This window comes from Macrotis lagotis, chromosome 8 (genome assembly GCF_037893015.1).
Source record: "Macrotis lagotis isolate mMagLag1 chromosome 8, bilby.v1.9.chrom.fasta, whole genome shotgun sequence".
In the NCBI taxonomy this organism is placed as follows: domain Eukaryota; kingdom Metazoa; phylum Chordata; class Mammalia; order Peramelemorphia; family Peramelidae; genus Macrotis; species Macrotis lagotis.
The window spans coordinates 115,676,050-115,694,784 of record NC_133665.1 but is presented as its reverse complement, the minus strand read 5'-3'; the positions used below and the strand labels follow the sequence as shown (position 1 = coordinate 115,694,784).

Here is an 18,735-nt window from a genome sequence, read left to right as displayed (position 1 = left end):
TAATGTGATAGCTCTTGGTTATGTATTGCAAGTAAATGAAATAGTTTGATATGCCTTCACCAAATTCCCTAAATATCTCAAGTCTATTATTATCAATCAAGTTGAAAGGCCAAAAAAATTAATTTTAGGATTGGGAATTATTAAAAACAAAGTTAATAGTCAAAGAATTTATGGGGAGGGGCAAGCTAGCTGATGCAGTGGATAGAGCACCAACCCTGAAGTCAGGAGAACCCGAGTTCAGATGTGATCTCAGTTACTCAATACTTACTTAGCTATGTGACCTTGGGCAAATCACTTAACCCCATTACCTTGCAAAAAATAAAGAATTTATATACTGATCACTTGTATGAATTCTGAAGTAAATAATTATCAGTGAAAGTATGTGCTATTCTAAGGGATTCCTCATATTGGTAATTGGGGGGAATACCATGTGCTTAGAAAATGATTTCTTGAAAATTTTTAACATCATGTACCAATACACTTTGCAATTGAAAGCAGTTAATAAAACAACTACATCTATTCCTACTCTGTAATCTGCTATTTCTCAACCTCAGGGAGTAAAATAGTATATGGTATTTCATCATCTTTTCTTTGGGGCCAAAATTGATTGTTATAATTAAGCTTTTGTTTGCTTTGTTGTAATTTTTATCGGTTTTGCTTGGGTAACTGCATCAATTCATACAGGTTTCCCCAACTTTCTACAATTCCTTCATATTTCTCATTTTTTATGAAACAATCACAGTTCATTACATTGATATGCTATAGTTTGTTTAGGTTTTCCTCAGCTGATGGGTACCCACTTTGTTTCTGAGTATTTGCAAAAGTACTACTGAAATTATTTTGGAATTAAGGTCCTTTTTATCTTTCTCAGAGAACACTTCTGACATTAGAGGAAATAGGATGAGTGAATGAAGGGTTGAACAAAAGAAAACACATTTATTATGGGCTTAATATGTACCATACATTATGCAAGACAGGGGAAATAGCCCCTACCCTCAGGTAATTTATATTCTATAGGGATTAAGAGAGAAATAATACATATAAGAGAATAATAACCAAAGATGGGTGTTTTGGTTTGAAGAATTATAGAAATGGTGAGTGCAATTAAAGAAAAGTAGATTGGCCACAACATTTCTAGGAACAGCTAATAGAATTGATTTGATTATGGTGCAATGGCAATAGTGCTGAACTTGAAATCATAGGAACTGAATTCAGATCTTGGCTATGCCTCTTATAAGCTGTGAGATGTTGGGCAGGTTTCATAACTTCTCTGGTCCTGTTTCCTCATCTGTAAAATGAAGGGATTAGACTAGAAGACTTCTGGAGGGACTCTCATTTTTCTATCTATGATGTCTCATTTCTTTGATTTATCCCCTCCTCATCATTGGTACCTAGCTTTAGAATAGGAAAAAGTAGCCTCAAATTGTAGATGTAGTCTTACAGGATTGATGCTTCAAGGCTCTTGGGACTCATAAAGTGGTCTGAACCTCTTTTTCTTTGATTATTATTCCAAATTATTGTTGAATCAGATATAACACATTGTTTTTGCCACCAATTTTAGACTTGATGTGAGATGAAACTGAGAATAACCATTTGCTTTTTTTTTGACAGATTGAAATCTGAAAATAATACTTTTTTATTGTTTTATTCATTCTTGTCAAATCCCAGGGTAAGGCCATTTCTGGTTATTTGAAATGAACTTGACAAAGAGTTTTCCTTTTTCAGGAATGCTGCAATTTAAATAAGAGAACCAATAAAATGAGATATAAAAGAGACAGCAATACTGCAGATAGTCTTATCATCATCAATATCATAATTATATCAGCCATATCAGGGACATTTTGGCTCCATAGCACACATTAAAAAGGACTAGTATGAGCTGAGAAATATCTTGAGAAACAGACTAGAAAAAAGGTCTGAGAAAAGGTGGATTTGGTGCTAAAAAGTTTGTTTTGGAAGAGTGATCATAAAAAATTATGGAAGGATCCCTTTCCCAAATTTTATTTCATTTTATTTTATTTTATTCTATTCTTACTGCAAAACTTTGCTTCTATTACTTGAAATTTCTCCATCAAAAATCTATTCCTTTGAGTTAAATAAGCATTCTTGCCTATTAAATGCTATTGGAAAAAAAGAATGTAATGCATAAAGCCATGATTAGTCATTTGCATTTAATATGAAATAGTTTAAGCATCATTTTGAAGAATACTGGTAATATCTATTACATAAAACTTTTTTAAAAACATCTAATAAAAATTAGGTGATAATAACAAAATTGCTTCATTATCTGTGCCTCCTTAACTTCGTTTTCTTCTGTGTATTTTTTGTTTCACTGGCACTCTTTATTTTTTGGCATCATTTCCCTATTACTTCTCCCCACCCAGAAAAAAAAAATCATTCTCCTAATGTATAGTCAAGCAAAGCAAATCTACACATTTACCATACCTGAAAAATATGTCATTTTATACCTTTATGCCATTAGGTGAGAAGCACCATTCACAATCCATCTCCTGGAGTCTTGTGATTGATTAATCATTGCAATAACCAAAGTTTTAAAACACTTTCCAATGGGGCTGTCACTGCATAATTGTTTCAATTTACTCCTTGATATATCAGTTCATATAACTCAAGTTTCTATATGGCATGATAATATAACATTACAAATATATACCATAATTTATTCATTTTCCCACAATCTGTGGGGACCCCTTTGTTTCCATATCTTCACTGCCACAACAACAACACTAAGTGCTGCTATAAAATTTTTTGTATATGTGGGTCCTTTTCCCTTGTAGGTTCTTTCCCACCTTGCCTCATACCTTCAATGACATATAGATCTTAGGACTTGCTTGTCATCTGATTAGCCTGCTACGTTTTCTTCCATGGTTTAGTGCAGTTCTCGCTCTGTTGCCTTCTTTCTCTGCCTTATTTCCTCTCAGATCTTCTGTTCTAACTTCTCACTTTCAGAAGAACCCAAGGATGCAATGCCATGAATTTTGCCAACAAACAGAAAAGCTACACAGGAAAAGCTTTAGGAAGAATTCCATTGTTCCTCCCCACCCTGGGACCCACCCCTTTCTATTTAGAGAAATCCCTGCCGGTTTTATTTGTATTCACTTTATCTTAACTTTAGAACATAAACTTCTGCCTTCCACCCTGTGCTCTGAGATGATCTTTTCCCACTTAGCTACTACCTAGTCCATTGCTCAGACATTTAGCCATTTCATAAGTTTCACTTGTTTAAGATGTCCTAAACTTTGATGAAAGTATGTTTTTAGAATATGAGAGATAAGATCCAGGTTTTGTGCTTCAGGTCCCAGTTTATTTGAGATTTTTCCACATATGATCTTACTTTAAGTTTCAGCAAGTGTGATACCACTTAAAAATATTTAGAGAAACCAAAATAATAAGGCAAGGGAATTATTCAATTTTTTTGATAATTTCAGAAATTGAAATTTAGATATTATTTTAACAGCATGTGACAACTATGGTATGTATGGTATATGACAAGTAAGGTCATAAGTCAGAAAAGGTTATTTGACACAACCCTCTTATTTATATTGAGATATAATGTACTTGAGTCAAAGGAGAACTGATTTTTAGTGAGAGTCCTTAATCCAACTCTCCACTTCCAATATTTCTTAGTAGTTAGCCATAACCATGTCACTGATCACGGCCTAAGTCTCAGTTTCCTTATTTGTAAACTAGACATCCTAGTCATCATTAGTGTGCTGTGTGATATCTCATCACCTCATTTAGCATCATTTTTTCTATACAATAAATATTTATATTTATTATATAACTTTCCTTATTATAAGTCTCTAAGCTTATGCCCTACGTTTCTACATCTATTGTGAGGAAATGTTCTTTAAAAGCCAAAAGTTATTTTATAAATGAGTTACTACTACTACTACTACTACTACTACTACTACTACTACTACTACTACTACTACTACTACTACTATTACTACTATTGCTGCTGTTACTACTATTACTACTAGATTGCTAATAATTTATATAGTTTTTTTGGAGTTACAAAGCACTTAACAAGTATCTCATCTGATCCTCTCAACAACTCTTTGATATAAGATCTGTTATCAAAACATTTTTATAAGTGAGGAAACTAAATCAGACAGAGGTTAAATGACTCACCCGAAGTCACAGAGGCAGATTTGAATTTAAGTAGTCTTCATTCTGAATTCAATGTTCAGTCCATTGTACCAATTCCGCTTACTGCCTTTTCCTCTAAAAATAACCTTTTTGATTTCTGAAAATTCTAGTCCTGGGTATGGGGCAGAGCAGGATGCTGTATGTAGAACATATCTACATTTGATTTTCATATTGATGAATGATTTTTATAAGAATTCTAGCAAGATGGAATATGGAGAGAAATTTAGTAAATATTTCTATTGATTGATACAGGCTTACTTTCCAATCTTAAAACATGTAGACCTACTTAAACACATAGAGCTATATGCATTCTTTTCTAAAAACTATTTTCTTAATTTTTATGGGCTAAAGCAATAATCTTCATAACATGTATAATAAAAAAATAATTGCGCATGAAACTGTAAAACTATTATGTACAACTTGCCATCCTTTTAAATATATAATAAACTTTTAAGGTAAATTTCTTTTTCCCCTCCTTTTTGTTCCTTCTCTCCCCATCCCCCCACTTTAGAGCTGGCTACCATTAAACACAAATAAGCATATGTATTTGTGTGTATACACATATATATAGCTTATTTTTGTACATATATTTATTAGTTCTTTGGATGCAGATGCCATCTTTCCTCATATGTTCTTTATAGTACATTTTAGTATAGTATAATTGGTATTTGTAATATTATTTCTAAAGATGATGGAATCATGATACCAAGGAAGCTATCAGACTAAATTACTTTATAGAATTAATTCTATACTACATTTTTGTACAACTAATTTTGCAAAGAAATAAAACAGTCAGTTTCAAAGGAGGATTATTTTTTTTTACTAGGCCATTTTTAGGGGAAAATATCTGAGTATTCTTTTGTATTCTTTTTGTATTATTTTGTATTCTTATTCTCTTCAATAATGTCTGTTTTGTAGGAGATGATTCATCTGGAGGGAGAATGAGGAAATTAAGCCTTGGCCAGTATGACAACAGCAGTTCTGGGCAGTCATCTTTTACTGGATGTGGATGGATAAAAACTACTACTATAGATCCAGTTCCAACTTTGGGATCCTTTATTAATTCAGGAGAAACCAAAGAGGTAGATAGAACTTTCTATTTTTATTACACCTTTCCTCAAAAGATTTAGAATCATTTTACAAACTCCTAATTCATTCTCTTACAGACCTAGATTTCTAGAGATAAAAAAGATTTAATTTCCACCCTTTCTTTATATCCCTTTTGGAAGTTTAACTTGACTTTTGACTACATAAGTAATAATAACTTCTAGTATTCCTTTTTTCTTCATATCATCATTTTGTACTCTAAATATGCTTAGGTTTATTTCTGAAAAAATATAATTTTATAAAAATTCGCCATCGTATTTTAACCTGTTCTTTCTCTGTCATTTCCAGTTTTTGAAAGAACTAATTTATGGCTTAATTTATATCCTCATTTGTTTTTTGGGCTTTTTTGTTTTGTTTTATTGGTTTTCTAATACCTACCAGAGATGATTTTGAATGTTCCGTTATGATTTTTTTTCAGGTATCTTCCTGTTACTCCCCTTTAAGTATACTTCTGGGTTTTTTCTATTACTTTTTTATTCCATAATATTCATTCATCATGTTGACAAATCTTTGTGTTGTTGAAAATTTATTCACAAGTTCTCTGCTGACTTTTTAAAAAAAATTTATTTGTGATAAATTATTTTCGATCTTCATTTTTTTGTTTCTGAATTTATTTGGTATATTTCTTATTATTTTTTCAAGTGATAGAGGATCTTCATTTAGACATGACTTCTTGTTCAGCCAACTTCCAACCTAACACTCTCATAATCTCTAACAAGGGGAATGGGAAAGGATTTACAAATACATACATATACATATATATTTATATTATATATAATATATATCTTATCCCAGATACATATATGTACATGTATATCTATATCACCTTCTACAAGCCAACCACTTTGCTAAGCATTTTTGCATATATCTTATTCAACCCTTACAAGAACCCTGAAAGTTATAATTTTTGTTCCCATTTTATAGGTAAGTAAACTGAAGCAAAGAGAAGTAAGTTATCTACCCAGGGTCACATGATTTGCAAATTTTTGAGAAAGGATTTAAATGGAGTTTTTCCTGACTCTAAATCAAATACTCCAACCGCTTCACCTCCTAACTTACTATAGTCTTGTCAAAGATATACTTGTGGGAGGTGGAGCCAAGATGACAGAGCAAAGGCAAAGATGTACCTGAACCTGATTGACAGTCATGACCTCTCAGTCATTTTCATATTCTATATTTATATCACCTTAAGTTGCTTACAGATCAATCCATCATGAAAATCTTCCTACAATGATGTGTGCAACTCATGTGCTGCCAATTTCGGAGTTAGAATGTATGCTACTCAAGTAATGAGACTACGAAAAAGTCATTTTACTGGTCTTGGAAGAAGTATTTAACCAGATCTCTTATTATACTTCCTTTGGAAACATGTAGCTCAACTACTGTATCACAATGAACTAGACTTGGACTCTTTTAAATGTAATAATTCTTTTATACTTGGACAGTATGTTTCTTCCTTTTTCTCTATCACTATTTCCTGTTTTCTAAGCCTCTTAGATTTGACTTGAGCCATAACCATACCACCAGGAAAGAGAGGACTTTTGTAAAGGGGAATTCATCAAATTAAATCTCTGCTCTCAGGAGATTTGCTCCACAGCCATCCTGTATTTTCTTTGCTTCTCCTTCAGCTCTAGAACCAGGGACCTTCAGTTCTGGAACCAGGAACCGTGATCATTTTAATTTTGCTATCATTCCCAAAAGGGCTATGTGAGGCTATTCCTCCCTAAGGTCCTACTCTCCATCCTACTTGTCCTCCTGGACAGCTATCACTCCCTTTATTTATTGCTTCCTTCCTCAGAATGAAAGCTATTTCGGGGCAAAAGCTATCTTTGGTTTTGGATTTTTACTTCCAGCTTTACTCCCAACTTTAAGGACTTAATGAATGATTTTTTATTTATTTATCTATTCATTCATACACAGAAATTCCAAACTAAGATGCCCCTTCCTTTCCCTAGATTTCTAGGTGATTTCTATCCCTATTACCTACAAACTCTGTGGAAGAGAGGAACTGACTTGCTGGCTTTTGTTTCTATCTGTATATTGATTTGCACATAGTAGTTGCTTAATAAATACATTTCATTTATTCATTCCCTTACTGTGGGAAGAGAGTTGTTTCTCATTTCAATTATAGCTGTTTTTCACAGAAAATAACTGTCATTGTGATGTGAAACTTAACTTCTCTTCCTACATTGTTATAAAGGAATCACTGGATGTGTGTACATATGTATATATATGTATATATATGTATCTATGTCTTCATATATATGTATTTGAAGATCTAATTTTCAGTTAGTAAAAAATAATATGAAATACAATGAAGTTAATTAACTTCTAGAATAATGAATCGGGACTTGCACTGTGGTCCTTCTAATCTTCATCTGACTCCAGTAGTCCATATTAGAAGTGAGGGAACTGTTGTCTTCTGTCTATTAAACCTCATTTTATTTTTCTGCTTCTATAAATCCTTTTTCAGACAATGGTCGTCAATTATGCTCAAGAACTTGACGTGATTGATGGTGGAATATTTTCACCAACCAAAAATGGGAATGAATCAGTCCCTCCTACTCCAGCTTTTCCTGTGTCACCAGAGACACCATATGGTAAGTAATTGTCAAAAGCCTTGGGCACATTAGTTTTTCTATTTTTGATAAGAATTATAAAAGTCATTTATGATTCTTTCTCTTTCAGTGAAAACTCCTTCTCATTATCCTCAGATCAGTTCATCAGAGCAACTTGTGAGTGGTCCAACCAATTTGTATAAAACAGGGCATGGTAAGAACTTTAAATATTCTTTAAAATGTATTGGTTTGTGTCTTAGTCAAAAGATCATTTAATTTCTGGGTCTGGTGGTACTTGTCTATAAACCCTGCTTCTAAGGTTTGTGGATTGTGTGAACAAGGGAGTTCTGAGATTGCAGTAGAGCTAAAGTCTATTAAGTGTTATTAATCCTATACCAATATGGCATGTCCCTTGAACAAGTGCCTCCCCCCCCTTCCTGCCCTGAAGGGATCAACTAACCCAGTTTAGAAATGCATGAGATTAAGGCTTCCATGTAAATGAACAGTAGGATCCAGTCTAGAAGTGGCTATTGCACTTCTAAAAATAGGAAGAATCATCTTTGAGTGCTTTTGTTTCTAATAATTGTTTTTGACTTAAGTTTGAATTAGTAATACTTTCTACTATACCTTGAAATGATTTGTTTCACTTTGTGATCAAATTTCTCAGGCCTTTTAGCTTTGAATGAATGTGGAATGTATAGATTAATTATGTAAAAATCAGGTGTCAAGTGTATGTGATCACAATATGTATCACAAATCAGGTTTTGGTTTAAGTTGGTCATTTAAGTTTAAATTTTTATGTGGAATAAGAGTAATGATAAAGGTATTAGTATTTTGGAGTTTAATAGACTGCTCTAAGAGATTTAATTTTTCATTTAATCTTTGTAAACTTTCTGGAATTTCCCATGACCTATGACTGCCAATGTCTAATGTCCTAAAAATCTTCTTGTTTACTAATTTTTTTTCTGATTTTTTCCTTCTATATCAGAACTTTTGAGTTGTACTATATAAAATATTTCCATATGTTTTGCAAAATAGTAAAACTAAGATTATCTGCCTGTAGTTTACCTATAGTTAATTGTTTAACTTTTTGTGGATAATACTGCCTTCCTGCCCCAAAGCTCTATGGAGTTGGAAAGTTGGAAAGTAAAATACTTAATTCTCTCCTTTTCAGGCAAGTTAGGCCCATGTGACTTTTAAGCTTCGATTCATTCAGAAATATATTTCTAGGGAATAAGGACCTTTAACCTTTATGTCGTCTTCACAGTTTCATGATTCATTGTAATGTTTAGAAAGTTCAAAAACTCTGGCAATTTAAAAAAAATAGCCTCTACTACCAAATATAAATGCTTTCTTTCCATTTATCTATTATGTTATTTGAAAATAGAAGTTAAAACCTCATTTTTCTCCTTAGTAATTGTGAGAATATTAATGGAGATTTTGTTTTTTTCTTGAAAGAGAAGTAATATGAACCCTTAAAAGTGGCAATTATCAGTTATCCACTATTATTTCCTTTCATGGTTTCAGCACTGTCAATTCCTCCATTTCTACATTGTCTATAACAGTTGTCAAACAAGTATTTCATTTCCTAACTAAAATTACTGAATTGGAATTGGGGAGGGCACAGGTAATACAATGAGTATAGAATAAGTGCTATATTTGTAAATATAGGCATAGGTACATAAATGTGCTCATCAAGCAAATTCATATGTGTATTATATTTTAAAATAAGATGTTTTAACTTGGAGAAGAGAACTCTTAACTGGATTACATAACAGTTGTCTTCCTACTTGTGAAAGGATAATATATAGAAAAATGACTAGACTTAATAGGAGAGACACATTATAAGGAAGCAGATTTCAGTTCAGCATAAAGAAGAATTTCCAGTATGTAGAGCTATCCAGAAATGAATAGTGGTTTTCTAGAAGATGAAATGAGTTTCATATTATTGAAACTTCTTTCTGAAGTTGGCTGAGCATGTGCCAGAATTGTTATAGAAAACGACACAGGAGGTTGAATCATAAAATTCTATGATTCTAGGTTGCCGCCTGTGGTAACTTCTTTAGAATGTCTTCAGTACTGAGAAATGTTTATATCCTTTGAGGGGAATTTTGGTTTTGAGGAACACTCCAAGTTATTTGGAGTCATTCCTATTGGAAAAAATATGAGTGTGCAAGTTGAGAAGTAGCATTTTAAAGTAAAAATCCAGGTATATGGTATTTATATGTAAAATATAATTAGAGTGAGAACAATTTTATCCTTTGACTAAAAAACTGAATCTAAAATTTTGGAAAGAATAGTTGTTAAATAGTTAGTGCATTATATTCATATTCCTTCTGTCCTACTCTCACCCCCACAGCAATGGAAGTCTTATTTGGATAAGTATCCTCTTGCACTTTGACTACTCTGAAATAAAAGCTTCATTTGGAGTATTAAACTCTGCTCTACTTATTAAATACTCTTAAAAGTCCAACATTGATGTCTTACATTGTGGAGATGTCTCAAGGTTTTCAAAACCTATGCTAGAAAAGCATAATTTTTGATAGCTTTACCACATTTTAAAGTCTTAGAGAATAGACCAAGTAAGAAACAATGAATCTTAATAGTAATAGAGAACATTTGTATAACACTTTAAGGTCTGCCAAATACTTTACAAAGATTATTCCTTTTTATTCTTTTTGTGTGAAGATTTTTCACTCTCTTGTCCTCTCACATATGGTAAAGAGGTTGTCACATAGTCTAAATAAGTATGGATAGGCTCCTTACCAGAAGAAAGGTTCCAAGGTAATATTGCCATGACATCTGAAATTGAGAAAAATTTAAAATTTTAAATAGTCCTTGGTCCTACATATAATTCCATATCTGCAGCAATATTAATGGAGAAAGGTAGAAATGAGGTTGGGAGGGGTGGCGGCACAGTGAATAAAGCACCAGCCCTGGAGTCAGGAGTACTTGGGTTCAAATCCAGTCTGGTCTCAGACACTTAATAATTACCTATGGGTGTGGCCTTGGGCAAGCCACTTAACCCCTTTAGCCTTGCAAAAACCTTAAAAAAAAAGAAATGAGGTTGGGAGAGACTTTGAGAGAAGTCACAGGCACATCCCAGTCTGGGAGAGTTGTACTAGGTTACTGAGGTGTGGCCAAATGTCATTGTGGACTTAGGTTTCATGTTTCAAAAGTTATCACATCTCAAAAATCCATTTTTTTCTGCCAAAATTAGATAACCAATATTAAGAAAGGCAACTCTCTCTCCATACATCTGACCATAGAATAGTCCTTGTTCCTTTTCACCCCAGCCTTGGGACAGAATTTGTGGTGACCAAATTGGCAATGGGAAGGAAGATGGGGAGGGAAAGGGATAAGGGATCATTTAGTCTAAATGCTAGGGTCTGCTCTGTTCAGTTGTAGTCTGTGCTTAGTTGTTTGTAATGGGTGTTCCATATGTGGTGGTGGAGAGAGAATAGCCAGAGTGAGTGTGGTGGAATTAGGGAAAGTGAAGTTAAGTCACTTCTCAATGACAAGAAGAAAGAACTATGAGTTCCTAGATCTCATCATCCTAATTCTTAAGAAAAAGTAGAAGGCAATCTGGTCCTTTTGTTACCAAGTATTAGTTAAAATAAATAAAGGAAAGATAAAAGCATTTGTTGGAGAGTAGAGTTGCTTCTGACCAGATTTACAAAGGGCTTTTATTTGAGCCATCTGTCAATGTACATACCTAGAGCTTTGATATACACAGAACCCAGTGTTATGACAGTCACTATAATGGAACTTTATTCAAAAAAAAAAATCTTATTTCTTGTTTCTGGAAGTGAGTCTAATATATTGCTAAAAAAACTTCTTTCATCATTTGCATTTTCATGGAAAACATTTAAAGACTTTAAATCACAGTTATGAATTGCTTTGCTTCTCTTTTGATGAAGAAAGTTAGTTTTCCTTAGAAGATACTGTTAGTCTCAGATTCCGAAAGTCCTGGCTGCAGTGGATAATAAGTCAGTCTCAGAGTCAGAAAGTTCTGGCTTGTTCTTACCCTCTCAATACCCTTCAAAAGGTAGCATCAAACCTTTTAGTAGTCATCTCTCAAAGACTAAATTGCAAACTTCCATTCTGAATTGATAGAGGGAATTTCTTTATTAAGAATTGAAATTGAAATTTCATTGAAATCTTAAGTCTAGACTAAAAAACTAAATTTAGAAGAAAGGAAAAATTATTTTGGCTCTCCGATAAAAATATTTTTCTTCACCACTTAATGTAGTAAAATCTTATTAGTTTCTTTTCCATTGCAGGCCAACAGTAAATTGATTTTTAGATTTGATGGGGTTTGAGTTTTCTTTGAGAAATAGGAAGAAAATTAGAAAATCCAACTCCCTTTATTTTTAGTTATTTTATTTTTTGCTTAGAAACACTAAGCTTTCATATCATAAGAGATGAAGATAAGAAATTAGTTCCCAAGTTCCCAGTAGAGAAAGATTCAGGCAGCAACTTCCTTGTTGGTAAGAAATGGGAGTTATTTTTGGTTTTAGATTAAGCCTAAGTGATATCTGTTCAGACTCCAGTTTGTGAACAATGTCTGAATCTCACGACCTGCACAAAACAATGTTTTATTGAATCTTATTGTGTGTTGGGGGGGGAGGATGCAGATTTTATTCTGGAGGAGAGAGAGAGAGAGAGAGAGAGAGAGAGAGAGAGAGAGAGAGAGAGAGAGAGAGAGAGAGAGAGAGAGAATGATATAGTATTGTATAGTTTACAAGGTGTTTTCCTCACCACAGCTCCATGAGGTAGGCTTTGTAAGCAATATTATCCCCATTTTACAGATAAAATTAATTGATTGAGCTTTATGGACAGAACTAGAGCTCAATTTTGAAGATGCCAAATCTAATGCTTTTTTCCATATATCTCCACTGTTCCATGGCTCTCTATACTGTTTCCCAGAGCTCATCTCTTTGGGATTTAATCATGTTATGATTGCTATGGTAATAACTTCCATTTTTAGTAATATAGTGAAAAAATAATTAAATGTGAATATCCAAGATCTGGATTTTGAATTTTTGTTCTAATACTTCTTGTGTGACTAAGGATAATTCATTTTTTTCTCATTTATAAAATTAGGGTGTTGTAGTAGATAAACTTTTTTTGATTGATATTTTATTTTTCCAATTATATGCTATGAAAGATTTACAACCTTCATCTACTTGTATATTTATAAGTTACACATTTTTCCATCACCTTTCCTTCCCACCATCCTCCCCTTAGCAGCAAACAATCCAGGAAAGTGCCCATTCAGTTGTGTTTAACATGTTTACATATTAGTCATTTTTTTGTAGGAGGAATTAGAACTAAGGGAAAAGAAAGAAGACCATGGAATAGGAAGAAAAAAAAATAAAAGAAGATTTTAAAAAAGTGAACATAGATAAACTTTTAATATCCTTTTCTGTATTAGACTAAATGCTCTTTTGTAGATGTTCCTGATTTGAACAATTTTTATTAGAATGACTCTTCTTCAGGTTCATTTTGGGACAATGTAGCCATTGAATCAATTAATCAGTTAAAGTCCCTTAGAATTCTGATATTCTGATGTTTGCAGAGTTTTTCAACTGAATTTATTCTAGCCCTTTAGCTATAGGAGGGAACATACCCTACAAGTAGTTTACAATCTGTGATCGTGGTCTCCTAGAGTCCAGGATCACTTTTATTCCATCCTAAGGTAGCAGGAGTAAGAAAATAACAAAGGCTCATGATTATTCATTAAACAAAAACATCTCTAATACCTTGAAGACTGTCAGGCCAAACTTGTAATGCTTTATAATTCTTTAGTTGACTATATATGTGGGATTAATAATAGGTATTTTTTATATTGCGATTGTTCAGTAGCTCACTGATTCCCATAACTATCACCAGTACTAGTAAACATTGTGAAGTAGAGTTTGTCTTTTTTGTCCGTCTATCTAAATCCTTCTTCCACCACTTGCCTGCCTTTCTCGTTCTTCCCTTCCCACACTTTATTTTGCTTTCTAGCTATTCATAAATGCTATTCTTCAACAACCAACCAACTCACCCAATGTTTGCCAGTGGTACCAAATAAAAGACATTTGATAAGGACTTTCCCATATGTATTCATCATAATAAGGTCCTAGTCATTGACTTCAAAGAACTTACAATCTAAGAAAGGATTATTATTCCAATAAGGAAGGTTACAACTATTATATAAATTAGAATCTAAGTGTGTTCAAAAGATATTCAGACCTACTTCCATGAGAATCTTGAGGGAAGAAAACAGATTTCTACCTGGGTAAAGTAGGGAGAAAGATGAGCAGCATCTTTGAGCTGCATGTTCAAAAATGGTATTGTTTGGCTAAAGGTAGAAAGGAGAGGGCAGGGCATTCCAAACAGGGAAGGAAGAAAGTATAAGATGTATTTGACTGCCCTAGAGTCATCCAGTTTTGCTAGATCTTAGAACAGAGACTAAAGAACTAGTAGGAGATGAGTATGGAAAATTCATGCAACGTTGTAGAGAGGACTTTGAAATTTTGAGGTAATCCTCAATCTCCACCTTAAATCAATACTTGCCTTTCCTACTTGCTCAGCTTTGTATTGGTCAGATTAAAGCATTATCAGTTCAATAGTGGTTCCTGCAGAACTTGTTAGAATGCTCAAGAGAAATAGTTATGAGTAGGGATCCTTTAGGTACTGCTTATCTAACCTAATGGCACTCTTGGAATGGTATGCATGGAATCAGCATTGCTTTCTCATACCATCTCCACCCCACACACATTTTTTGGATACAGCCCTGCTCCCATCAAAACAGTTATTGCTTAGGGAGGGTTCCTGTGTTGGCATAGCAATCCTCAAAGCAGTGATAACACATCAAGGAATGTTGATTCATTTATTCAACCTGAGCAGTTATTGGCAGAAGTCAGGTGTTCTTTTCTTTGTACCTCTCCTTGTTAGGTAACCTGCTTAATTCAGTAAAACCTGCCTGCGGACAAACTTTAGTGTCAAAACTCATAGAAGATTCAATTGCAAAATAAAATACAGATTAACTTGTTAATATCTGAGTCTTTCAGACAACACCATTCTGACTTTAGCCATGACCTTACAACCTACTATTTTAAAGCAAATTACAACCTTTTCTTTTTTGGTTTTTTTTTTTCAGGGCAATGGGGTTAAGTTTCTTGTCCAAGGTCACACAACTAGATGATGATGATTAAGTGTCTGAGGTCAGATTTGAACTTAAGTCCTCCTTACTCCAGGGCAAGTACTCTATCCACTGCGCCACCTGGCTGCCCTCATAAACCACAACCTTTTCAAAGAAACTAGTTAAACCATGTGGCTTAACAAATAAAGTCAATTTCCTGTTCTCTTTTATTTTGATAACAAGACTCTGTCCAATAAAGTCTTCTTCCAGTCACTCATCATAATAGAAAATTGACCCCAGTCTCTTAAAAATTAAGCCAATAGAATATAAGCTCTAAACATTCCAAACCACAATAGAAACACTGTGAGAAAGAGATCTTTTACCACAGGGTAGGAAAAGGTGATGATGAGTGAGCCTAAGGAGTGGAGAATTAGGCAACTCATGGAGATTTTCCTTCTAGATGTGAAAGAAAAATACAGTGATGAAGTCACAGAATAGTTAGTTGATCAATAAGTATATATTAAGCATTGACTAAAGTTCAACCACTATATTAAATGCTGTTCTATTAAAGGATTGAAAAACAGAGCTAATTGCAAAACATGGTGGAGAAAGGAAGAAAAATAGGCAACCCTAAGTCCTGAACAATTTTTTTTGTTTCTTTGCTTTTGATGTTTTGTTGGTTCAAGTGGTTTTTCTAATTCATAGTGTTTGTTTAGAAGCAAGGTACAAGTGACCTTGGGCAAATCACTTAACCCCATTGCCTTGCAAAAAAAAAGAATTAGATAATTTTCAGTGCATCCAATCCTATTCTCTTTTCTATCAATCCATAAAATGTCATTATGGAAATGTACAGTCATAATTTATAATAAGCAGCAAAAGACGCTGTTCATTGCATGCTTAGTTCATTTTTATTGACTGAGAACTTCACTAACTTTATTGATGGAAGTAATGGAGTTCAGTGGAAAGTACCTTGGCATGGATGAGTTCAGATGAGGGTTTTAGTTCCTCTCTAAATCTCATCACTAGTATGTCCCTAACCAAGTCATACTATGGCTTCTTTGATTCCTCAAGAGAAAATTGAGCCAACTGATCTCTCAGACCTTTTTGGACCTCTAAGATTATGTGAAATTCGTGCTTTGAAGCACAACCACCCACAAAACTGAACAGGCTGGTAACCCTTCTTTCTGTGGGTCATATTCTTTGAGCATACTTGTGCACTGAAGGAAACATTCTTATGGTTTGAGTTAAGTACCTCCAGGATCTGGTCAGGCAGGAAGGGGAGGCAACGTTGTGAAATCTTCCAAGAGAAGCTCAGTATTGCATTAGATTTTCTGTGTTAGGTCAGATTGCAAAAAGCAAGCCAGCTGTAAAATCTGCTAATTCCGCTATCCCTTCAACTGCTCTGCAAAACCAACGTCCCCTGCCTGGGTTGGTTTTAACCTAGGTAAGTACTGTAAGCATTGCATGCAATTTATAAACATTGAGTTTATTTCATAAAGAATACTATGTTGGCCCTTAATTGGGGGCTATAAAACACTTGACAATCTAGATAATCTAGGCAAGTACAATCTGTAAAGTTTGCATACAATTTATAAACACAAGAAATGGAATAGTAGCTTAGTCTGCTGAACTTGTTTCATAGATCCCTTAATTGAGATATAAAATTTCCCTCCTTGCTTCCTTCCCTCCCTTGTTCCTGCTTTCACTTTCTCTCTTTCTCCCTCTCTCTGCCTCCTTTCTTCTTCCTTCCTTCCTTTCTTCCTTCCTTCTCTCCTTTCATCCATGCATCCTTCCTTCCCACCTGCCTGCCTTCCTTCTTGCCTTTTCTTAAAGTTCAAAAACTAATTTACAAGAATTAAAGAAAAATTAGAAAAATATCTAGCAAATTATTCAACACATTTTTATCAATAGCTCTTTTACACATATAAACTGAATGAGGTTGATGCTTTCTATTTATTTCATATAATTTATTATCCAAATCTAGTTTAATGAGCCATCACCATCCAGTATTTATAGAACATTGTCCTGGAATTCTGGATTCTGCTCCAATCTCTTTCTCATCTATTCGAGGGTAGAGAACTGGCCTGTCACAAGTTGATGCTAAAAAGGCCTGTGTGTTTTAGGTGAATGGGAAACACCCCCAATGTCTAGGCTTACTCTGAATGAACTGTGTGATGTGAGTACTACAAAAGCTATGATTTGTAGAATATGCCTAATATTCTAGTCATGGTACTCTGGCAATGTTTGGAATGTTGAGTTTAGCCCTAGGCACTGTGTATTTTAATAGGGACATTGACAGAGTTAAGTGTCAACAGGTTGTCAAATGTTCTAAAAATTCAAAAGTGGAGTTGTTGAAAAAAAAACCTGTCATTCAGGTATTTGATGATCAAATGATATAGAGGCATTTTTTCCAGGAGAAAAAAAGGAAAAAGGGTCAACAGTTAATTGATGTCCAGCTGTAAAGTTTCATTGTACTATGGAGTTAAAACTAGAGGCAATGCAAGGAGACTGCAAACTCTGGTAAATCCTACCATTTTAGAAAGGGCTTCCTTAATGGATTTAGTGACTGACTCAGGAGAACCAGACAGGCTAAGCTATTTTCAGAGAATACCATAGTCAGGTTGGTTGCAGAATAGTGATTTCTTTTTTAAAAAAAATTGGTTCCAGCATTTCACAGGGATATTTTCTAAAGCCAGAGGTGGTGATGAATGGAGAGGGTTGACCTGCACTGTTGGTGGGCAGTCTTGCATTGTTGAGATAACAGATCCTTAAAGCATTGAATCATGTGCAAAGACTAGTGCTAGGACCTGAAGACAAACAGACAAATCAATTCCTGCCTTTTTTAATCTTTGCTACTTCGTGTTTTGGGGAAAGAAGGGCTCTAATGTCCACCTTTCCCATTAAATCCTTAGAAAACTTTTGAAGAATAGATCCATATAGAGAAAGTTGACCATTTAGATCAGTATCTTGAGAAATAAAATAAATAGAATGAGAATCAGCAGTAGTTGTTTTTGGTGTTTTTTTTTAATTTACAATTCAGTGGAACCAATAGGGTACAAGTAGTTAATTCATTTTCTCTCAGTTCTATATTTTCTTAAAATTTAACTATAGGACATTGTGCAAAAATAATAGCTCTCTTCCCTTATTAGTTTTAAGATAAAATTTAGTCAACGAATTCTCATAGCTGCTTTGATATTTTCATGAGTGCATAAATAAAAACAATTACATGTACCAGGCAATTATTCAGATAGATCTGTGACCCTCAACATTGTGGATATTTCTTCAAACAGTACACATTTAAACTCATCCACATTTGCCCATCATGTAACACTCATGTTAAAACCTTCCCTCAGTATGTCACTGTAGCCTATGCTTCATGTTAGGGGGAGCTTCTTCAAGTTCTACTAGTAGTCCCTTTATACCAGCAGAGCATTCAGATTGTCTGTAGATCAACCCCCAATCTTGCCATTTGACCAATTTAATCTACTTTCCATATATGTATATATATATATATATATATATAATCTTTAATAATTCCTTTTCCAACCCACTTCTCCCAATTAGATAAAAAGAATGGAGGAGAAACCAGTAGCAAAGCAGCATCTTCTTTAATTTTATTTTTTTGCTTTCCAAAAGAATGAAACTTCATTAAAGCAACAATTATCTCAAAAGTTTTCTGCTTATGAAAATAAAAAAACTAGTGCTTGAAAAAGCTAATCCATTTTAAAAGTAGATTTTTTTCCTAATTTCTTTTTCACATCCTACTGT

General features: G+C 33.8%; 1 protein-coding gene across 8 annotated transcripts in view; it reads left to right on the top strand.

Annotated features, from left to right (window-relative positions):
* TNS3 (tensin 3) overlaps positions 1-18,735 on the top strand; it is a 505,245-nt gene that overhangs the window by 414,040 nt on the left and 72,470 nt on the right. For all 8 annotated transcript variants that reach the window (XM_074198249.1, XM_074198251.1, XM_074198245.1 and 5 more), the window contains 3 exons: positions 5,089-5,252; positions 7,751-7,877; positions 7,966-8,049. In XM_074198249.1, coding sequence (XP_074054350.1) covers positions 5,089-5,252; positions 7,751-7,877; positions 7,966-8,049 — 375 coding nt within the window. The remainder of the gene's footprint in view (positions 1-5,088; positions 5,253-7,750; positions 7,878-7,965; positions 8,050-18,735) is intronic.